The sequence below is a fragment of the Camelina sativa genome, chromosome 15, assembly GCF_030686135.1.
Source record: "Camelina sativa cultivar CO46 ecotype springtype chromosome 15, ASM3068613v1".
Taxonomy (NCBI): Eukaryota; Viridiplantae; Streptophyta; class Magnoliopsida; order Brassicales; family Brassicaceae; genus Camelina; species Camelina sativa.
In genome coordinates, this window is record NC_141894.1 from 30,602,513 (window position 1) to 30,625,936 (window position 23,424).

Here is a 23,424-nt window from a genome sequence, read left to right on the forward strand (position 1 = left end):
TCAGACCATGAATCACCACTATGAAAAACCACACTGTCTTTATGAATTCTGGAAATTGGAGAAGGTGCAGGCTGTGTGTTATGAAACTGAAACTCTACTGCAACCTCCTCTTGCTTAATTCCTTGCGAAACCAGAACTCTATTCCTGCAGATATCTTTGAATTTAAACCACCAATTCTTGCACAACTTCCTCCTCCACAAATCTGAAACCCAACTATGGCTACCAAACAAGTGCAACATGCCAACTACAATTAGCCAACTCTTATTCTGCTGTATGTCAAACTTGGCTCTCTCTAGTGTAAGAAATTCAAGCAGCTTCATAGCCACACCAAAGTCCAGTCCTAATAATGATTTGTTAAGCTTAGACCTGTAGTTTTTCTTCAAGTACAACATCACATCTCCACACACAAACTTTTGCGTTCTTCTTGAATCATGGTTTATCATCACTCTACACAACAACTTTGTCATGTGATGTTGTTTCACCATCCCAAACAAAAGAAGAACACACCCTGCCACATTTCTGGCCACAAACAAACACAGAGATTTGTTATAAGCAGTTTGATTCCCGTTGACGTCAAAACCTGATTTGAAATCTAGTGATGCTACTGTATCTTTGAACTTGAATCTCCAGGTTTTAACAAACTTATGTTTCTTTTAAATGTACAAGACCATGATAGTGACTTCACTTGATTTCTCAGCAATATAAATTGTATCATCATCCAGCGCTCTAGGTCCAAACTGATTGATACGTTGTTGTAGTCCCTCTGACTCATGGGAGGATGCAAATTCCCCAGAGTTAGAACTATTTTCCATCAGCCTCACAAGCAGAGATCCAATATTGCTCAACATATACGCAACCTGCAACCAAGTCACAAACTTCTTTGCCAAAGTATAACCCAACAAATAACGTAACTGGGACATGGGACTGATAAGTGCAATGTTGACGCATTGGCCTTGCTGCAGCTCTATCTCAGCAAGACTAACTTGTAGTCTAGGTTTAACAGCACTATCTCGATAACTTTTCTTTGATTCCGTGTCAGAAAAGAACATGGACTTCATATCACCCTGTAGCACTAGAGTAATCTGTAGCTCACCATGTAGAAGTGGTTTCATGCCTTCTGGATCATTCATCATCTTCATTATATGAAGCACCCTTGACATGTGAGCTTTATGTTTCAGTCTCAGGCGCTGAAGTGTTCCCTTCTTCTTCACCAATCCAACGCCAGCACTAGAAGAAACACATGGAGACTTAATATTGCTTAAGTCAATGACTTGAAGTAGATCCATTTGTGACCTCTTTCTCAGCATAGTCTCGATTTTGAACTTAAATTGCCATGTCTTAGGAGACAAACTCAATTTCTTCTTTTGCTGAAGTCTATGGCTTCTAGGAAACACTCCATCAAACACCTTGTGTGCATTGTTCTTGTTCTTGACACTTTCAAAACCAGATTGTGGATGTTCCCAATTTCTCCACACAATTTCAGATGGCAATGCCTCAAAAACATTCAATGGTTCCTTGCAAAAGTTAAGGCTAGGTTCCAAATAAATAGATTGTACCTGAAGATCCTGAACACAATCAATCCTCATGTTTGATTCAGCTTCTGATTCAACATCTAGATTCGAATCAATTGTTTGAGCAACCTCTAGCATCGAACGCGCAATCACCTTTGATGGAGAACAATTCTGAGCTGGATCAAATCGAGCTAACAATCTGCACTGCAAATCAATCCAATCCAGAAATTCCCTCTTGTGGTTTTCCAAACAAAACCATTTCCATGCATCTCCTTCCAAACTCAAGGCAACCAAATCCAATTTATCCCTATCATGATATTCACCAACACGGAAAAATGCTCGACCTCAGAGAACCACTCATACGGTTTCGTACCATCAAAAACTGGCATCTCGATCTGACGAAGTGAGCTTGATCGATTCTCCAAAGGCAAATTTCCAACATCTGACAAACGCGGAGGTGATTCAGAAGAATACGATACCTGCTGCGAGATCTGAGATGTTTTCGGCTGTTCATGTTGTTTTCGAGATGATTCTCCAGCTTCCCCAAGGTTGAAAGCACCGTACGCATTGTCTCCTCTAGAGATAACAACTTGTCGTCCTGTACAACCATCGCCTGAGTTAGACGATTGTATTTGCCGCCAAGAACCTTCAATTGACACTCCGTCGCCTTCTCCTGGAAGCTCTCACTGTTTATCAACGTCGGATCATCAAAAGTAGCCATCGCGATCTCAATCGAACCAGTTTCACCGCACCATTGATAGATCCTTGATCAATCGTATTTGTAAACTCAAACTATATTCAATTAGAAAGGAATCAGAGAATGCCAGAGTTTATGGATTGTGAAAGAGGTAACGGAATGAATACAATATATAGCTCAATCTGAATAAGCACTGATCAACATTGATCAGTCACCGAGCACATCACTCGGTACCTCAGCACATCGCAGAAGGATTTACAAACTCAGATTAAACATAATGAAGAAGAAGAGCTTCATGATTCTTTTAAGTTGATTCCGCAACGGCCAAGCCTCTCTCTTGTTCCAAGTATTTGCTCTCCTCTTTATCTATGTCCACGTCATCCTCTTCTTCACTTACTTCCTTATGGAGAATCGTATCATGAACTTTCACGAATTTTATTGAGACAAAGTTATTCTTGTTTTCCAAATTCTGAATTGATATAATTTTATATAAATTTTATATGAATTGAACCTTTTTATGTGCCAAAGAACAAACGAAAACAAAGTATTTTAACAAAGATTCTGTTCGTGTACTATTATCTGCTGAAAACATATTGCTCGTCCCACACTAACAAGAGATCCTGAGCCAAATATTCTGTTCTAAACAAAACGCTCAGTAAACGAAGACCAAAGTATTGAGGTCTGAGGCTCAACTCCAAGTGTCTATGGCTGTGCAGAGATGAATCAACAGCAGCCAGATGACCATAAAAATGCAGTACACGCTTCGTGAACTGGAGTTAACCCGGTGTGGGAGGGATCCACTGGCTGGGAGAAACAAAAAATAACTAGCCATGCATGGCGACACAACCTTTTTCAAACAAGACAATGTCAACTTCACTTTCCGCCCCATACGAATCACTCAACCTCAAAATGGACTAAACTTCAGGATCAAGCTCATCTATACTTCCCATTCTCTGCGAATTCAGTAACATTGTATATTGAGTCCATAAACTAATTGGAATCAAAGGTGTAAGTGATATGTCATCCTCATGAAGACAAACTATCCAATTTATCGGCAAAATAATCTTCATAGTTTTTATGCACTTTAGAAAGACGCATGATATCAACATGAAGTACATAAAGGAAAGGGTGCTAAAATCTTGCGCATTCCTGCAAATGTGAACAAACAGATCACAAATGGTAAATAAGCAATTTAACTCCCAGCAACGTAGCTCCACCACTGCACTCGATCGCAATTCCGAAAAATTTATTTTTTGGTAGCCCTCTGATACGATTTGCTTATAGAAATATACTTGATAGATTTATAGAACTGGAATTACAAAAGGAACTGAGGATTTTATTAATGGAGCTCCTCCCACTCCCCCTAAAAGACCTTACCAAATACTCGATACCTCTCTCTTACTCTCTCCGACCTTATATATAGCCATAGACTCAAGAAATAACCTAAACTAACCATGGTTAAGTCTCACAACAAACCATGGTTAAATCTCACAACAAACCATGGTTAAGTTACTTATTATTATGCATTTTCACTGCTTCTATCAATACCCCTGCCTTTGAAAACAACCTTGTCCTCAAGGTTGAAATAAGCAACATGTTTAGCCAACCCCTTCTTTGAGCTTCCCAGGACAGTCAACATCTGGCAACACTTCCCACTTCACCAACAACTCCTCATGCCCTGTTTTAAGATTGTCTCTAGCTTCCAAATCCAAATTCAGTTCTGATCCGACATGAAGATTTTCCTTTAGCTGCATCAACATGTCTTCAATTTCACCATGTCTTATTTTGTTTGCCAAAGAGGACACTGAACTAGGCAATAGGATTATCTGTTTGGCCGTGACCTCATCCAGTGGAAACACCTGCTCTATCTCCCAAAGTTTTTGCTTAAGATAACAAATTTCCCAAGCCATGCCATTCTTTTCTTGTTCCTGTTCAGCAACCGTGTTTAGATAGACAATCAGAAAAACCATCTCCATCAGCTTTACTTCCCTTTCTCGACTAACAGCAGCCACTCTGATTTTCACCATTGTTTGAAATTTATCAGCAGTAGTGAAGGCTAATGAGACTGTATGCTTCTGTTTTGTTGAGACCTCCATTGCAGCAATAATATTAAGAGAAGAATGATCTCCCATCATATTTAACTTGCGCATGAAATCTGCGGTAAGAACCAATGCAACTATCCCCAAGCTAACACCATGTCTTCCAACTAAGGTTACCACTGCCACCTCAATTAGTTTCTCAATACCTAGCATTGACCATTGTATCTTTTTCTTAACACCCTTCCAACATTTAACCCGTCTGATCTTGGTACCATCAAATGCAATTCTATCCCATGGAATCTTCTTAAGACAAAGAAAGAAATGAACCTTCGGTGTAACTTTTAGCAGCCACATCTTACCGATCACATGACAGTTAGGGTGCATGCCATTCTCCATCTTATAAAACCCCTCATCTTGCATTTCTTTATATATCACATAGGTCTCTCTTTCATGGTGCTTCTTTCTAAACTTAGCTCTCATTCCGCTTGTCAATGACTGCTTCCTTTTAGCTGTGATGAATCGCCATAGTAGCTTTACATAGATCAATGCTTGGAAGCTATTGTTAAGCTTCATAAATTTTCTGCCAAGCTTCTGCCTTGTCCTCTTCTTCATTATGAAAACCTGCTCAACAAGAGCTCTCTTTGTGTGAAAGGTTAAGAACTGCATTACCTTCTTCTTGTGCTTATGTCAAAATTTGCGTCTCTTTCTGCTAGTCCAACTCATCATCTCTTTAGCTGTTCTAACTTCCACTTTCAGCACGTCCAAGATCACTTGATGCATTTGTTTGTTATGCTCTTTTAAATACGCCACAACCCAGCTTATCAACCATCTTATGTTAGTCATTCCACCAACGGTCATGTCCCTCATGTAAAGCCTCTGCGATCCTCTAACTGTCCCCATTCTTTTGCCTATGAACATGTTCAACCCTTGAAACCAAACCCGCTTTTTCCAGTCCAGCTGCACCGTCTTGTACTTGACCCTATGTGGCTTGGTACAGTCTATCTTCCTCTCGACCTCCGCATGTTCTCCTTGCCAAGACTTTTTCCGAAACATTTGGTAGGTAGTGTGGTACTCCTGCTTCTTCTTGCACCATTTTTTAAAGTGTTTTCCAGAACACTTGAGATCGAGTATAAAGTTAAGTGTAAAGGCAATATGATTTCTAGAGAACCTCTCTTTATTCTTCTTCTCATGCTGGTTGCGTTTCTGCTTGATACCCTTGCTCACATACTCCATCTTCATCATGTTTTTCTTCTGTTGTAACAGCCACAACAACCTTTTGTTGAACGTTTGGTGGTGCATCTTCATCTTGAAACATGTCTTCTTGTTCCGCATCTCAACCAAATCTTTCAACAGACCACAGTTCCACCATCTTGCAACAATTTTCATCATCACTCTTCCATTTTTCACACATCCCTCTGCCACTCCATATGGGTTATAGTTATTTGAATGATTCTTACATCGCTTTTTCTTTTTCTTTCTCTTGACTCTATTATCTCCCCTCAACCTTTTGTCAATTACTTGGCTGGCGGACAACAAATGACAGTTTTCTCCAGCGTAGACCAATATAGTTGTGTCTGGTCTGTCATGTATGTTCTTCATCTGGATTCGAGAGATCCCCAATTTCACTATTCCAGCTTTGTATTTAAACCCCTTAGCCTTTATGAACTTCTGCTTTCTCTTCGTCGTAACCTTATTCCCTGTTTGAGACAATTCCTCGAACACCTGGTAGGCATGATTTGGCTTAGCTGCTTGTTCCCTATGGTTTCGATGTTCCTCTAACACCTGCGGCAAATTGAAGTTCATATGTTCTTCTTTTCTCTTTGTCAATAGCTCCACAAAGCCTGTATCTCTTTTGAGTTTGCTTTCAGACCCATCAATCTTTGAAAGCGTTTTCCATCTCTTCTTCTTTTTCTTCTTTGTCTTCACTTTTCTTTCCATAGGCATTTGATCGAACACTTGGTGGACAGGTTCACTCTTCTCAACATCGGGCTTTTCTTTCACATCTGTTTGTTCTTGGAAGAGCTTATCTAACGATACAAACATACCTTCTTCTCCTTCTTCCGCTACTTTCTGACATAACACCATTTCTGCTGTTGGCTTCTTCATATCATCTCTACTCCAATATCCTCTACAGAATCGCCATAGCAAACTGCTCCTGAACTCACTCCAACCAGTAAATGGAATAAGTGAATTTCACGATCTACCCATGCCAAAGCTTCCCCTTCAATGAAACCATATGCGAAAGGCAGCTTCTCATATTCAGTAAAATCTTTATCAGAGAAATACTTCTCAATCCATGAAATCCACTGCTGTAGATTCTCGCCACTGAAGATCGGAACCTCCACTAACCCATCACAGTCTTCCATGATCGAACTGCTCTGATACCAATTTGATACGATTTGCTTATAGAAATATACTTGATAGATTTATAGAACTGGAATTACAAAAAGAACTGAGGATTTTATTAATGGAGCTCCTCCCACTCCCCCTAAAAGACCTTACCAAATACTCGATACCTCTCTCTTACTCTCTCCGACCTTATATATAGCCATAGACTCAAGAAATAACCTAAACTAACCATAGTTGAGTCTCACAACAAACCATGGTTAAGTCTCACAACAAACCATGGTTAAGTTACTTATTATTATGCATTTTCACTGCTTCTATCACCCTCTCAAAATATGCTTGATTTTAGTAAACTAAGATAAAGAAAACAAACGGTCCGGTTAAGCTTTCGAATGCCAACTCCCCTTGAATATTCAAAAAGCAATTGTTCAAGTCAAATTGATTAGTTTTTAAATAAAAATTATACAAAGTGAACAATGGTTTTTGTTTTTGACGTCAATAGAGTGACAGTTAAAAAGTCTTTATTAATAAAACCATCCATTCCGGTTCTATATTTGTTCGAATAAAATGCTTAGCTAATTATGTGGATACTGTTTTAGTAGTTTTCGTCAATAGGTCCCAAGGCACGGTATTGTTGTCGTCACTCGTCACACACTCGAACGCAATTTTACTGTGACTTTATTTACTAGTAATATGAATATCTAGTCAAAATTTTATTTCTTGATCACCTGCAAGTAAATGATTCAAACACAAGTTCTTCGTTTGCATTTACTATTAATATTGATTAATTTAAGATATTATGTATAACAATCACTGCTGTGCCAATGATTCTAGAGGTTTGGGGCAAAATTTTGTAATGTAAAATTTTAGAAAACTTAACTAACAATATATCATCTAAAATTTGTGTTAAAATAAAAATTTATAGAGTTTTTGAATCAAATACTAAGAATTATAAAAGATGATAACAAAAAGATTAATGATAATGATGATAAAGTTCAAATTTGTAGTTAAAAACACTTAAACATTGAAATTAACTGAATAAATTTATAAAAAATATTTGTCAAATGTGGCCTAAAAAAATATGATCGAAGATGTGGCCTAGGGCTATTGCCCCATTTTTTATTAAGTAAGCACGGCACTGATAACAATGTTGAATATATTAACGGAACATTGTTTCGTACATTGTTAACAGGACATTGTTTCGAAGAATGGTAATGCTGATAATTAAAGCCTACGTGAGATTCAAGGAGATGAGATTAAACCTTGATAGGATCAAATACAATATTCTTCTAAATTGCTTTGGGGAAATATATTTGTTAAGATGCTTGCTAAAGGCTGCCAACCCCAACTGATCCTTGTGAGTTGTGACATACAAAATATGGCTTGACTCTATATATCGAGAAGAGTGGAAGCGAATCTCCCAATAACATTTTCGAGAGATATTACAAAACTTCGATCACTATACGATAAAGTTAAACACTGTTTTATAATTATCTTAAATTTGGAATAATTTGTAAAAAATATATGTTTTTCTAAAAAAATCTGGATTTTATATACCAATTAAAAAAATATGGAAAAATGTTGGCCTCGACAAAAGGAAATTACAGTGAAACTTTCCTAATCTTTGTTGTCAAAGTAAACTTTCTTATTTTGTTTTCCTTTTTATCATAGAAAAAGGTAATTTTTCTTGGCTTCTTTCTGGAAATTAAATAAAAAAGTGATTGTGTTATGTATATATATATAATTTATGGTTGGTTCTATATTGCTAAGCCTCGATCACACGATAACTTTACGTCATGGAGGAAGATTCACAACCGTCTCGGTCTCCTTCAAGTAACCTAGACCACCCCGAGAACTACACAAAAACCCTTCCTCTTAAAGTCATGGTGGAGATCCTCTGCAGACTTCCGGTGAAATCTGTCGCCCGATTCAGATCCTTGTCGAAGCTGTGGCTCTCTTTACTCGGTGGTCGTATAAATTAAATTTGCCAATTTTTTTTTCCCATGGATTTTTTTGTTTTTCCCTTAAACCAACTTGTTAGTTGTTTGATCATTATTATTGTCTTCCTCTTTCATTAATGTTAGCTTACAACATACAGACTCCTTATTATCTTATAGACTTTGATAAAAAAAAAATCCCAACTGAGTATTTATGAAAAAATACGACCTGATTTGCCCGCTTTCACAAATACGAACATTATCTGGCTCTACATTACGGTGAAGATACGACTTGTAATGGATGAACAAGTTCGTGAAACCCAGCACTGAGAGATGTGGCAATGCATCAACCACCAAAGCATATGAGTATATGACCCAGCTAGCATGAGAAAAGTTAATCATCAACCAACACACAATAAATGAATAACCGCTGATGAATATTCAGAACACAGAGATAAGTGGGATTTTAAAGATAAGAATCTTATGCATTACAATCTTAAAGATTCAAGCAAGACATAAGACATTGGATTCCAATCTTAAAGATTCATCTAAAACAAAATTAGAGTAATGGGATTTTTTCCTTGGTTTATTACAAATCCCAAAAAAGTTTTCCTACTACAGATTTCTCAACGATGACTTAGAGGCCGATTTCATTCGCTTCCTTGAGATTGTTGTTGTTTCAATTCCTCCAACTCATTCAACTTCTCCTGAAGTTTCCTAATGCTTTCCAAGGCCTCTTCCCGATGAGAGATAATGGACTGCCAATATGAAGGAGGAAAAACATATTAAAAACGAAACTATATGCAAAAAAAAAAAACATCAAAAACTGATTCTAAAACTTGTTACCTTTTCGTATCGTATAAGCTCTTGTAAACCATCATCACTAATCGCATAAGCTGTGAGCAAACAAACAAAAAAATCAAGTTAGACAAAGGAAAAAATTGAAACATATATAATAAAATCATCACCACAACCAAACCACATACCGATTCGATATCCAGTAACAAGTCCCAGTGGTACAGCTACCAAAACCTACATTCAAAGGAAAATAAACCCAAGAGAATGATTTCACAGATAATATATGTTCAATCAACTCAAAACCAAGAAGCCAAACAGAGAAATCAGAAATGTAAAGTATTACCTTTGCAATCAAGCTCAATCTCCTGATAGGTTGAGAGTACCTATAGCGTTTATGAGGAAGAAGATGCGGACAAAAGGGAGGAAGGCTAGACAATGGGAAAAGAAGTCTCAAGAGAAAAGTGGCTAAGTGTGAAGAAACCTTGGAGTGAAGCAGAGGGTTCGAAAGAAATAAGAAGTTTAGTTAATTTATCAAAGTGTTGTCGTTTAAGTAAGAGGAACATTACCCTTGTATATTAAACCTTCGATCCCAACTAGGGTATCGTTATCAAAGAAATTATTATCAAACTATCTCTTGCCTCCAATCCCTTCTTCCCCCTTCTCTCTCTCTTCTTCTATCTTTCTCCCCTTTCTGGTTACTTGAGTTAGGGTCAACCTAACATTTGGTGCCTTCATTGTTTGAGTGAAACAAAGAAATCGATGGCTGCACAAAAACAAGCTATCGATTCGGAAATCGACTCCGCCGTTTCGGACTCAACAACGGTTCAACCGCGTTCGGTCGAGGAACGCCTTGCTGAGCATGACAAAGTTCTTGACTACCTCAAGATAATGGTGGAGAAGATCCTTCGAAACCAAACTTACGGGGTCATATCTGAGTCGCAAATGCCTGGAGCTTCGAGTCCAGCCACGGAGGAGCAGCCTCAGGTCACGATGTCACAGCCTCAGGTCACGGTATCACCAGCGGTGGCTTCGGCTAGTGTTCAGCGCGTGGGGATCTTACCCTTACCGCCGCGTGAGTCTCAGCTGCGTCCAACGGAGGCCACGGAGCTTCACTACAACACACCGCCTCCGGTTCAGCAAGCGTCGTACTCCAGGTATTCTTCAGAAAGTAGCCGCCTTTTGGAGTTGCCTTACTATGAAGGGCTTAACCCGGATGATTGGTTGTTTCGCGTGGAGAAATGTTTTGTGTGTAACAACACACCTGAGTCGGAGTGGATTGACCAAACCGTGGATCACTTGACCGGTTGTGCAATCACCTGGTGGAGATGGGTTCATGGTAGGTTGCGTATTCGTTGTTGGAAGGATTTTTGTGATAGGTTCAAGAGCAGATTTGGTCCTGGGAGAGGCCAGTCCACCTTGGATCACCTGCTTTCCATAATGCAGCAGGGGAGTGTTGATGAGTATCGTGAGCGTTTCGAAGAGCTAGCTGTGGAGTTACCGCATGTTCCTGATGATGTATTCGAGTCTGCTTTTCTCAAAGGGCTCAAGCGGAGTATCAGGAACCAAGTGGTATTGCTTAAACCTCTGGACATGACTGAGTTGGTAGATAGTGCGAAGTTGGTTGAGTCTCAAGAGAACGAAAAAAGCAAGCTATCAAGCATGAATGGCTCAGCGTAACTTCTCTGGTGGCCACAATAGTCAGGGGTACTCGCAGGTTCGTGACACCAAGAAAGTTCATGACTTTAACAAGGAGACGAAGAAGGTGTTCATAGGAGCTGACTCTAGAAACAGTAACCCTTGCAGGAACTGCGGTGATAAGTGGTTCCTAGGTCACCGTTGTAAGCAGCAAAAACTTAAATGCTTAGCGGTGGAAGAGGAGGATGAACAGGAGTTCTATGAAGCTAAGGAAGTAGTGGTTGAAGAAGAGGAACAAGAGGTGGTCACAATGGGTGCTATGTCTGGGTTTACGGATGAACAATCAATGAGACTTATGGGCAAGATGTGCGGTAAAGCAGTGGAAGTCCTTATTGACTCAGGGGCAACGAGTAATTTTATATCTGACAGATTGGTGAGGGAGTTACAAATACCTCTCTCGGGTAGTAAAGGGTTTGGCGTCAGAGTAGCTGGAGGAAGGATTTTGGAAGGAAAAGGGAAGTGTACTGGTCAGTTGCTCGAGGTTCAAGGGGTGGACATTGTGCAAGAGTTTCGTGTCTTTGACTTGGGCACAACTGATGTGATACTTGGTTACGCTTGGCTGGTCACATTGGGTGATACGAGGATCAACTGGCTAAATCGCACACTGAGTTGGAAAATAGGAGTGCAGTGGGTTACTATAAGGGGTGACCCTTCCCTCAGTAAAGCTCAGGTGTCGTTGCACTCCATGGAACGAATTATCAGGCGTCAAGGAGAGGCTTTTCTACTGGAACTAACCACATTGTTCTAAAATCAGAGAGTTACTTCCAGAAAAATAGAGAAGATTGAAGCGGTGGAGAACCTGTTAAATCGTTTTGGGAACGTGTTTGCTATGCCAACGAAGCTACCCCCTTCCAGGAATAGAGAGCACGCCATTATTTTGAAAGAAGGCACTTCCCCTATCAACATGAGACCTTATCGGTATTCATTTGATCAGAAAAATGAAATTGAGAAATTGGTGAGGGAAATGCTTGCGGCTCAAATCATTAGGCCAAGCATAAGCCCGTTTTCGAGCCCGGTGTTGTTGGTAAAGAAACGCGATAGAGGGTGGCGTTTCTGCGTGGATTATCGAGCATTGAACAAAGCTACCATACCTGACCGTTATCCTATACCGGTGGTTGAGGAGCTTCTGGATGAGTTGCAGGGAGCATCAATTTTTTCTAAGTTGGATCTGAAATCTGGTTACCACCAAATCAGAATGAAGAAGTCAGACATAGAAAAGACGGCTTTTCGCACACATCAGGGACATTATGAATTCATGGTCATGCCCTATGGCTTGACGAATGGACCTTCAACTTTTCAAAGCATAATGAATGATCTATTTCGTCCCTACTTGCGGCGGTTTGTGCTTGTATTCTTCGATGACATCTTAATATACAGCCCGAACTTGGAGGAACACCTTAAACATCTGGAGACGGTGTTGAAGCTTATGGCACAACACAAATTCTATGCTAACGCCAAGAAATGCTCATTTGGCAACAGCGAGATTGCTTACTTGGGGCACATTATCTCAGCAGAGGGTGTGGCTGCGGACCCTGAGAAGTTAGAAGCTATGCTCGGTTGGCCTACTCCGAAGACTGTCACAGAGTTAAGGGGATTTCTAGGCCTGACCGGATATTATAGGCGTTTTGTTAGTAATTATGGTATGATCGCTCGTCCATTAACGGTGTTGCTTAAAAAAGACGGGTTCATATGGTCTGCTGAAGCTGCAACTGCCTTTCAAGCGTTGAAACAAGCAGTCACCAGTCTCCCTATGCTAGCATTACCTGATTTTACTCAAGAATTCCAGGTGGAAACTGATGCCTCAGGTTTAGGAGTTGGTGCGGTCTTATCTCAAAATAAACGCCCGATTGCTTTCCTTAGTCAAGCTTTCTCCCCATCAGGAAGAACTAAATCAGTCTATGAGCGTGAACTCCTAGCAATTGTTCAAGCGGTAACTCGTTGGAAGCATTACTTGACGGGTAGGGAGTTCGTGATCAAGACAGACCAGCGTAGTCTCAAGCACCTGTTGGAGCAGAAATCAGTATCTACAGTGCAACAGCGTTGGGCTTCTAAGCTGATTGGTCTGAACTACAGAATTGAGTACAAGCCTGGTACAGAAAATAAGGTGGCGGATGCACTCTCGAGACGACCTCCAGAGCAGGAACTGATGCAGCTGACCTTGGTTGCACCTCTCAATTTGGATAAAGAGGTTCTGAAGGAGCAAGTGAGAACCGATACAGAGCTGAGCTCGATCATATCCAGTCTGGAGAACGGGCAGTCTCATCCGTTATATCAGCTGGAAAAAGGGTTATTATACAAACAGGGGAGATTGGTGTTGCCTGCTACTTCGCCATTCATCCCACAGCTACTTGAGCAGTTCCATACAAGTGTTATCGGAGGACATGAAGGGGCTCTCAAGACTTTCAAAAGACTAACTCAAGAGGTAACATGGCGAGGCATGCGAAAGGATGTGGTAACGTATATCACAAAGTGCCAGACTTGTCAGGAAAACAAATACTCTACCCTGTCTCCTGCAGGTCTGCTCTCTCCACTACATGTGCCTCAACGCGTGTGGACTGACATCAGTATGGATTTCGTCGAGGGACTGCCAAAGTCAAAGGGGTTCAATTCGGTGTTAGTGGTGGTTGACCGTTTAAGCAAATATAGCCATTTCATAGGGTTAAAACATCCATACACGGCGAAAACGGTGGCAGAGGCATTCATACGGGAGGTAGTGAAGCTACATGGGTTCCCGGAGAGTATTGTATCGGATCGTGACCGCGTGTTTCTCAGCAAATTTTGGTCCGAACTCTTCCATTTACAAGGAACCAAACTGCATCACAGCACTGCCTATCACCCACAGACCGATGGTCAGACAGAGGTGGTAAACCGTAGTCTAGAGACTTATCTGCGCTGCTTCTCTAGTCGAAAACCATCGACCTGGGCTCAGTGGCTTCCCTGGGCTGAGTATTGGTACAACACCTCTTACCACTCCACTACGAAAACCACACCCTTTTTTGCTGTTTATGGCCGTGATCCACCCAAAATACTCAGGTATGGCGACACGCCAACTCCGAATGCTAATCTGGAAGAGTTGCTAATGGACAGAGACAGTTTGTTGGTAGAGCTGAGAGAGAACATGGAGCTAGCTCAATACAGAATGCAGAAGGAAGCTAATAAGCATCGTAGAAATGTGGAGTTTGCAGTGAATCACTGGGTCTACTTGAACTTGAGGCCTTATCGTCAACGCTCAGTGGTGAATAGAAGAAATGAGAAGTTGGCACAAAGGTATTTTGGTCCTTATAAAGTGATACAGCGAGTGGGAAGGATAGCCTATAAGCTGGAGTTACCCAAGCACAGCAACATTCACCCAGTTTTTCACGCTTCTCAACTTAAGTTTGCGGTACCAGACTCGTTTACACCTCAGGCATTACCATCCATCCTCACACACGATTTGGAGTGGGACACTGAACCTGAAACACTGCTGGATATCCGCAGAAGTCAAGGTGGTGAGACAGAGGTCTTAGTCAAGTGGAAAGGCTTGCCTCCATTGGAAGCTACTTGGGAAACCTTATCAAACTTGGTGCAACAATTTCCAGACTTTGACCTTGAGGACAAAGTCAGTTTATTACGGGGGAGTATTGATAGGTTGAGAGTACATGTAGCGTTTATGAGGAAGAAGATGCGGACAAAAGGGAGGAAGGCTAGACAATGGGAAAAGAAGTCTCAAGAGAAAAGTGGCTAAGTGTGAAGAAACCTTGGAGTGAAGCAGAGGGTTCGAAAGAAATAAGAAGTTTAGTTAATTTATCAAAGTGTTGTCGTTTAAGTAAGAGGAACATTACCCTTGTGTATTAAACCTTCGATCCCAACTAGGGTATCGTTATCAAAGAAATTATTATCAAACTATCTCCTGCCTCCAATCCCTTCTTCCCCCTTCTCTCTCTCTTCTTCTATCTTCCTCCCCTTTCTGGTTAATTGAGTTAGGGTCAACCTAACATCTCCTCATCATCTTTGCTTGCGATTTCGATTTCGATTTCTCTCTCGCTTGGATTTCAATGTTAATCTTCTTCTCTTTTTTTTTTTTTTTGGACAAACGAGGGATTTCTTGTTATAACTTCGGACGTTCTGCCGTTCTTTCGTTTTAATAACAAAACTAAACGACACGTAGTTTTCATGCTAATAGCAAAAACGGCAAGACTTGGTTGGTTTGATTAATGAAACAATTATATCTCCGTCATCTTCTTCTTCATTACTCATTCATAAAGGAAGCAAAAAAAAGAGAGTTTGATTTCGTCGTCTTCACAGCTTTCTTCTCTCGCGGCCAAAAAGAAATCTTAAAAATCGACGTCGTTTTGGTTCTAATCGTATTCCGGCGAAATTGACTCGGAGGCTTATTCGATGGCATACGTCGACCACGCGTTCTCGATATCGGACGAAGACCTAATGATTGGGACTTCGTACACCGTCAGTAATCGACCACCGGTGAAAGAGATCTCACTCGCGGTTGCTCTTCTCGTGTTCGGAACCCTAGGAATTGTCTCTGGTTTCTTCATGGCTTATAATCGAGTTGGTGGTGATCGAGGTCACGGTACGGTTCCTTGATTAATCAATTGTTACTAATTTTGCGCTTCACTGTGTTCTTGATTAGCTTAGATTGAGGAAATTAGTGATAACCTGCTTACTTGTGTGTAGACTTGTTAGTTTCGTGATGAAACCTATTTTGGGGAGATTTAGGGATTAGCTTGAGAACTTTTTAGGAAACTGCGTAGTGTTGTTGGACTTGGTTTTGGTCTCTATTTGTAAGGTTTTCTAGGGATCAATTAGTGAAACATGTGGATCTCTCTCTCTCTCTCTCTCTCTCTTGATCAAACAAATCACCAGAGGCATTAGATTTGGTTGCCCTCTCTGATAATTTCCATATTGGTTTAGTTAGTTTCAGAGAGTCAGATTTTAGTGGATATCGATTAAGTTTGTTGCTTTGATCTCATCTTTGCAATATATACTGGAATTACTGATCTTCTCTGGTTGCCTGAAACTTCTTAATTGTTCATTTTACACATCTACTCACTGCTATGTTAAACAAAAGCATCTGCATCAGATTCTTAGTATAATAGAATAGCTTATATTTTCTTTACCAGTGCTAGAGGAGACAATTACTTGTTTCTCATTCTCATTGTCACTTCCACAACTGATCGCTTCTATGTAAATTGTCCTTGGGGTTCTTTCTCACTTCCCTCTTTTTAAACCAAATACTGGAGAAGTAATCTACACCAAAAGTGGGGTTTAGAACGTAAAACAGGGCACAGCCTTTCAAATTTGTATTTCGAGAAAACTATTCAAACTAATGATTACTGAAAAGTGAAAACTCACTCCTTTTTTTGGTGTTGAAACAGGGATTTTCTTCATTGTACTCGGATGTCTTCTGTTTATCCCGGGGTTTTACTATACACGGATTGCATATTACGCATACAAAGGATATAAAGGTTTCTCCTTCTCAAACATACCATCCGTTTAAGACTTATGAATCGGCGTCTGTCCTCTCTTACGCTCAATGTATAGGTTGTTTCCGAAGGGAAGGTTTTATATTGCTTTAAACCAGTGACTTAATTATTCTCTTTAGTGTGATTTTTACATTACTCGAATGACCTATGTTTGATATGTATCTCTTTTTGGTTTCTCATTCTCTATGTTAGATCATTAGTCTTTGATAAACATCCTTGTAACGTATAGACTAAGCTAATCACAGGTGATGTAATTGGTGTGTTTATTTCAAAGTTCAAACCACAAGACAAGTTAACAATTTAAAAAAAAAAAAAAAAAAATGAAGAAGATGATCGATGATTTTACTTAAAAAACAAGTTTTGGCAAAAGTTGTGTTACTGTAAACATTGTAGCCGTCAAAATGCAGAGCAATAATAATTGTTATGGTTGTCTTCTTTTATTTTTTCATCTAATCAGATTTATGGCAGACGCAAGTATATGTAAGTACATAGTTTGGCATTTTCATAAAAAAACAAACATTTCAAAAACTATAGGTTCGTATTGCTTGTTGCTTAGTTTAGCCACTTTAGTAACATACTACCATATACTGTAAAAGTTTGATAAACCCACAAAAGTATTTAAAAGTTTTATTTCCTAAACTGTCTTATATAGATGAGCTTAGTTTTGTGAATGTTAATCGAATATTACTCAAGTGTATGTTACTGTGTGATTGCCTGTAAAACTTGAGTACATGTACATAGGTAATTAATCCTTTGATAGATAATTCTATATATATGTGATTCGAGTTCTATGACTTATCTAATCGATTTCCCTCGTCACTCAATTTTCCTGCATGATCCAATAAATCTTTAAACCCCTGAGAACTTTGTGACACCCAAGTCCATATTTATTTACTATTATCTTAGCAGTTTTTACTACTTTAGTTTATAAATTTCGTCCATATTCCTCATATTATTTATACCATATACAAACACTTCATTCTACTCTTAACAAATTTTGTAGTGCATATTGTTAGTTTTAGTGGATCGATCCTTCACAGCAATAACGTACTATTGTGTGTACACTTGTAGTTATTTAGGTTTCTTTGATTTTTACTCCGTCTACTGTTCTATTTCTATTTCTATTTAATACTCTTTTGGTATAAATTTGATGCAATTGTTCAAACACATTACACACTCTTCGTATGTGATTCGAAATCCAACTTCAAATGATTGCTCGAGGATTTTTATATTCTTGTCTGAAGTGTTATCTCATTTAAGTATTTAACAAAACAAAAATTCAGAAGCACAAACGACGCCGTTTTGTCGCTATAAAGTAACAAACCATGTCGTTTTCGAATTTCGAGTGATGGGAAACAACACGTAGTTAGAAAATAAATTCATCAATCCCTCTGGCAAAAAGAAGGGTTTCAATTCAAATTTACAGGGACAATTGAATATTTTCCCCAATTCTAATCGATCGATCCCAAATTCCCCCAATGGTGTGGTTTCAGTGCGAAGATTGTGGCGAGAGTCTGAAGAAGGCAAGGCTCCCGGGACACTTCAGTATGTGCAGTGCCACCAAGGTACACTCTAACATTTGAAACTTCTCTGATGATTCTTCTCTTTAATCTCTCTCTCTTGAATCCTGATGATATCTTCGAAATCGTTGTGGTGATCAGTTATCTTGCCTTGACTGTGGAAACATGTTTGCGCAAGATAGCGTTCACTTTCATAATCAGTGCATCACCGAAGCGGTAAGTATTGGCCAATCAAATCTCTATCAATCTTCTCGTCCTGTTTCTATTTGATGATGCTATAATCCCTAAATGGTTCTGCCTTCTATGGAATTTTTTTTGGCCTTTTAGGTTTAGGTATGTATTTTCTTGAAGAGATTGAAGATTTATTTCGTGTTTTTTCTTTTTTTTTTTTTTTCTGTATTTAGGAGAAATATGCTTCAAAGGGGATATATAATTTCGGGAATTCGAAACGAAATCATCTCGGTTTCGATATAAATGGCGAGTTATACGAGAGTCCTTCTTGGTTTTGTAGGTACTCTCACATCTTTAATCAAGTTTAATCTAAATTCGAGGTTTGACTAACATTGTTTTAGGTTTTGATAAAACTAATTGAGACTTTGCTCCATAACGTAGTGTTTGTTTGTGAGTATTTTCTTGTGGTGAGGTTGTATGAGGAACATGACTGGAATGTTATCTGTTTGCAGCTTATGTGATGCAAATATGACTTGCGAGCAGGATTATTTTGCTCATGTCTGTGGAAAGAGACACCGAGAGAAAGAAAAAGAGGTTGCTGAACAACCAACAGATGATAAGGACAACTTAAAACAACAGCCCGACTTAGATATCTATGTTGGTTTATCAAACCACTATCCATGGTTCTGTAGGTAATCACATCTTTCACCTTTTCTTCCATTTTCTGTATTTCTATGATAGTCTGAGGTTGGACTACATTGTTTACGACTACAATAAAATCAATCTATGAGATTTGCTGGTGGAGACTTTTATAATGTACTGGTCTTTGTGTGCTCTCTTGTGGTGAGATTTTAAATTTATGAGAACATGCATTAAATATTTTTATCTATTTCGTTCCAGCTTGTGTAACATAAACGCTACCAGCCAGCAGACTTTGTTGTCCCATGCCAATGGGAAGAAACACCAAGCGAAGGTCAAACGGTTTGATGCTGAACAACAGCAACGACAATCAAAACAACATTCCACGATGGATAAGAAGGACAACTCAAATCAACAGATCGAAGTTGATATAAATGTCGGGTTATCCAATCGTCCTCCATGGGTTTGTAGGTAATCTCTTCACATCTTTCACCTTTTCCACTGCCATTTTCTATATCACGTTAGAAAAATGAGTGCACTTTTGATGATGTGAGATTACTGGATATGTTAATTATGAAATAGTTGAGGCGTTTCTACAATTTTTAGGAGTATAATAATGTCATTTTAGAAGAACCTTTTCTTTCTGTCTTTGGATTGGTCAAAGACTTACTGAAACTTGGTGTAAAATGAATTGGCATTTGCAAATGCCTTGTTTATCCGTGTCCTTAGTAAGAGTGCTCACCAAATCTACATGCCAATGATGCCATTGCCACCTGAATCCTGAGTAAGTTAGTTGTGACTAGGATAATTCTAAGTAGGATGTGCATCAGCTATTGAGTGGAGTCGTGTATATGGTCAGTTTTGCATCATTGTTATGGTTGCATGGATTTATCTTTGATTATGTACTGTAATATAAATAGAGATGATTTTTGTGTTCGTTCTTATCAGTTTTCTCGGGAAGAGTTAATGCTTTGAATATGTCTTATTGGTTCCAGGTTGTGTAACACAAAGGCTTTCAGCCAGCAGACTTTGTTATCTCATGCCAATGGAAAGAAACACCGAGCGAATGTTGAATGGTTTCTTGCTGAACAACAACAACAACAATTAAAAACACCCACGGTGGATAAGAAGGATACAATTGAAAATGCTTCTAATGGTGATTTCGAACAGAATAAAGTATATTTGCCTGTCTCCTCAGGTGTTACTAATGGATATTCACAGGCTGACAAAAAGAGAAAGCTAGAGACTTTCGATGAAACAGAGAACAGGGAGGTAGTTCAGGCCGAAGAAGCGAAAGGAGGGGGTGAGGAAAAGAGTGAAAGAAAGAAAGCCAAGAAGCAAGACAGTGAGAGGAAGGGAAATCAGGAGACTAAGTCAGACTCTGATTTCGAGTATGACAAGGAAGACATTAAGCAGCTGTTGGTATCTTACTCGAAGGAAGAGCTTGTCAACCTCGTATACAAGACTGCCGAGAAGGGCTCTCGATTGTTCTCTGCCATCATTGAGTCGGCGGAACGTGACATCGCTCAGCGCAATATATTTGTGCGTGGCTTTGGATGGGACACAACGCACGAGAACCTCAAGGCCGCTTTTGAGTCCTATGGGGAGATAGAGGAGTGCACGGTGATCATGGACAAGGACACTGGAAGATGTAAAGGTTACGGGTTTGTGTTGTTCAAGACACGGAAGGGAGCAAGAGAGGCATTGAGAAATCCAGAGAAGAGGTTGTACAACCGCATAGTGGTATGTAACCTAGCATCAAAGAAGCCGTCTGGGGCTGGAAAGGTGCAAGATATGGTTGAACCGGTGAAGAATGATCTAACTCAGATGGCTAATCAGCCGGTGAAGATTGATCTAACTCAGATGGCTAATCAGAGTGAAGTGACGTTCCCGGGGATTGAACTGCCTCACCGGTATGCACTCGAGAATATGCACCAGCAACAGGCTATGTACAGACAGAACATACCCTTTTACGGACACTGTCAGCTTGCTGATTTTGACCCGATGTATGGTGCATTACCTGGTAATCAAATGGTAGCTGGTCAACCAAACTATTGTATGTTTGGTTCGGGTATGATGATGAACCAGGGATCGATGTTGCCACCACCTAACCATATGGGCATGGGAGGGCAATATTTTGGTGATGGCGAACATGCTTGGCATCAGAGGTAGCTAAGATCAATTGGTGAAGCTTTCTTTTAAAGTAGACTTTTAATCTACGGTTAGGCTATTAATTCATCTGGTGTCTTTATGAAATCTATCATGAAGCCAGAAAAACTAGTTTCCGGTTTTCGAGTTCTGTGAATATATAATAACCAAATTAAAATTAGAGTTTTTTTGGGTTTCGTTTTTTTTTTCTGGATGAAAATAACTATAAAGTTGAATAAATAATTGACTTCCTTAAACTTACTAAATACAGTTACACCTGTCTGTATAAATTATTTGATTTTTTTTGGAATATGCAATTTTGTAACTGAATTCTGACTGATTGACTCGCTTTGGTTCGGTTTGTATATCTAGACCACAAAATTAATGTCCCCCTCATCGCGCGCTTGTCGTTTCACAAAAGAAAACTAAGAAACCATGTCGTTTTTAGTATTCAAAAACAGCGCGTTGTCTGACACTTTTAATAAACAAAGTCTTCATTGTTGTAAGCCGTTCTAAAACCCTAGCTGGGGGTAACTAATCTTTATACCCAAAATTTGATCTCTCTGCTTTAAAATTTTTCGCACAAATCTCAAATTCGATCACCGGAAGAGGAAAACAATGGTTTGGTTTCAATGCGAGGACTGTGGAGAGAATCTGAAGAAGCCAAAGCTCCCGACTCACTTCAGGATGTGCAGTGCCACAAAGGTAAATATTCTTTTGTTGTTCTTCTTCTGGTGAAATCGAAACTGTATGATGATGATTGTTTCTGCTAAGTCTCTTTCGTTTGTGGTGCTTATGAGAATAGTTATCGTGCATCGATTGTGGAGAAATGTTTGGGAAAGATAGTGTACAAGGACATAACCAATGCATTACTGAAGCTGTAAGTGATTTATCATTGTCTATGGATTTGAATTTTAGTTTTCTAGATTTAAAAAGACTGAAGCTTTGTTTCTGTGTTTAGGAGAAGTATGGTCCAAAAGGGCAGTCAAAGTCATCTAATGGCACACCTGCAAAGCCAAAGGACAGCTCCAAGCAACAGCCTGACTTTGATATTAATGTCGGCTTATCGAACCGTTATCCGTGGTTTTGTAGGTATATATATTTACATCTTTGGACTTTACCTTCTCTTTTCCGCTTTAGACATGGATGCAGTTTTAATGTATTAAGGGTTTGTCTACACTGGCTGGTTGTATTGATGTATCTTTGGAACGATAGAGATAATGTGGACTTTGTTTTTGGAGTGTATTGTTGTTTGTGTGTGTTGTTTGACTCCTGATGAGATTTTGTGAGGACATGAGTAATTTATGTATTTGGTTGCAGTATATGTTACACAAAAGCTACTAGCCAGCAGACATTGCTTGCCCATGCGGATGGGAAGAAGCACCGAGGAAAAGCAAAAGCCTTCCATGCTAGACAACAACAACAACAATCTGAACAATCCACGGTGGATAAGAAGGATGGAAGCGAAAATGCTTCTAATGGTGATTCCGGACAGAAGCAAGTGGATGTACCTGTCTCCACTGGTGTTGCAAATGGAGACTCGCATGCTGAGAAAAAGAGAAAGCTAGAGACTTTGGATGAAACAAGTAAAGGTGAGGTAGTTCAAGCCGAAGAAGGTGAACTAAAGAAAGCGAAGAAACAGGACCATGAGAAGAAAATCAATTGGAAGAAGTTGATCACATCGGCGTTGAAGTCTGTACGTATCTATCAACTCTCTCTCAGTTTCGGTTTCGATTTTAACCTTTTTTTTTTTGCAGCTTGCAGTTTCCATTTATTACTAATGCAGTAACACATTGTTGAATTTGTATTGATACAGAACGATGATAAAACTTTGAAGATGAAGAAACTGAAAAAGCTCGTTCTAAAATCTCTGGTGGATTCAAGCATAAACAAGTCTGATCTCAAGGCAGAGCTAGAGCTAAAGGTCAGGAAAATCTCGGCTGCATAATACACAACGAATCTGTTCCCTGTCTTTTGAAAGTTCTTCTGAATAAAGTCTTTTTTGTTTTTCCACAATCTTACAGGTGAACTCGAGCTCTAGATTCACGGTTGACGGGAAGTATGTGAAACTTGTGGCTAAAGATTGAATCTAGTTCTTGAGCCAAACCATTGGTAACATGCCTATTCAAATCGGGGTTACCCGTCACAGTTTTGTCATATGAATTGCTAGTACTGTCTGTGCCAAATGTGGAATTTCATCAAACTATCCTATTTTCTTGACTAATATTTTAGGCTCCAAAATCCAGTTTTTGAACGTTTAACCCCTTTACATACTGCACAAACAAACACAAGCTTATAATATCAGAAAGATCAAAGCAAACTCTTCCTTTTCCACCTCTAAACTTGAACTCATCTTACCTTTTACATTACAAATATTAAAGGTTACTAGAAACACTCTAACCATAATATCATGATGGTGAAGAGAAGAGTATAACACAATGAT

General features: G+C 39.4%; 4 protein-coding genes across 6 annotated transcripts; 3 read left to right on the forward strand and 1 right to left on the reverse strand.

Annotated features, from left to right (window-relative positions):
• Positions 1–8,950: 8,950 nt before the first annotated feature.
• LOC104747868 (uncharacterized) lies at positions 8,951–10,063 on the reverse strand. Its single transcript, XM_087487426.1, has 5 exons — positions 10,049–10,063; positions 9,672–9,809; positions 9,517–9,562; positions 9,377–9,426; positions 8,951–9,288 (listed from the first exon to the last, which is right to left on the reverse strand). Exons 1-5 carry the CDS (start codon positions 10,061–10,063, stop codon positions 9,181–9,183), a joined length of 357 nt encoding a protein of 118 aa, XP_087343552.1. The 3' UTR covers positions 8,951–9,180.
• Positions 10,064–15,264: 5,201 nt separating this feature from the next.
• Positions 15,265–16,769, forward strand: LOC104747870 (uncharacterized). The gene is made up of 2 exons (XM_010469578.3): positions 15,265–15,590; positions 16,396–16,769. Exons 1-2 carry the CDS (start codon positions 15,401–15,403, stop codon positions 16,515–16,517), a joined length of 312 nt encoding a protein of 103 aa, XP_010467880.2. The 5' UTR covers positions 15,265–15,400; the 3' UTR covers positions 16,518–16,769.
• A 991-nt stretch (positions 16,770–17,760) lies between these two features.
• LOC104747871 (UBP1-associated proteins 1C) lies at positions 17,761–21,238 on the forward strand. Of its 3 annotated transcripts, none has more exons than XM_010469580.3 (6): positions 17,761–18,068; positions 18,165–18,239; positions 18,428–18,534; positions 18,707–18,886; positions 19,095–19,304; positions 19,829–21,238. In XM_010469580.3, the coding sequence occupies exons 1-6, from the start codon at positions 17,982–17,984 to the stop codon at positions 21,003–21,005; spliced, it is 1,836 nt and encodes a 611-aa protein (XP_010467882.2). In that variant the 5' UTR covers positions 17,761–17,981; the 3' UTR covers positions 21,006–21,238. The 3 variants fall into 3 exon arrangements, with proteins under 3 accessions (XP_010467882.2, XP_087344374.1, XP_087344375.1); XM_087488248.1 differs by having other exon boundaries at positions 17,907–18,068; positions 18,428–18,530; XM_087488249.1 differs by lacking the exon at positions 18,428–18,534 and having other exon boundaries at positions 17,908–18,068.
• Positions 21,239–21,464: 226 nt separating this feature from the next.
• On the forward strand, positions 21,465–23,222 carry LOC104747872 (UBP1-associated proteins 1C). Its single transcript, XM_087488250.1, has 6 exons — positions 21,465–21,686; positions 21,787–21,861; positions 21,943–22,073; positions 22,302–22,677; positions 22,798–22,905; positions 23,006–23,222. Exons 1-6 carry the CDS (start codon positions 21,600–21,602, stop codon positions 23,066–23,068), a joined length of 840 nt encoding a protein of 279 aa, XP_087344376.1. The 5' UTR covers positions 21,465–21,599; the 3' UTR covers positions 23,069–23,222.
• Positions 23,223–23,424: the final 202 nt, after the last annotated feature.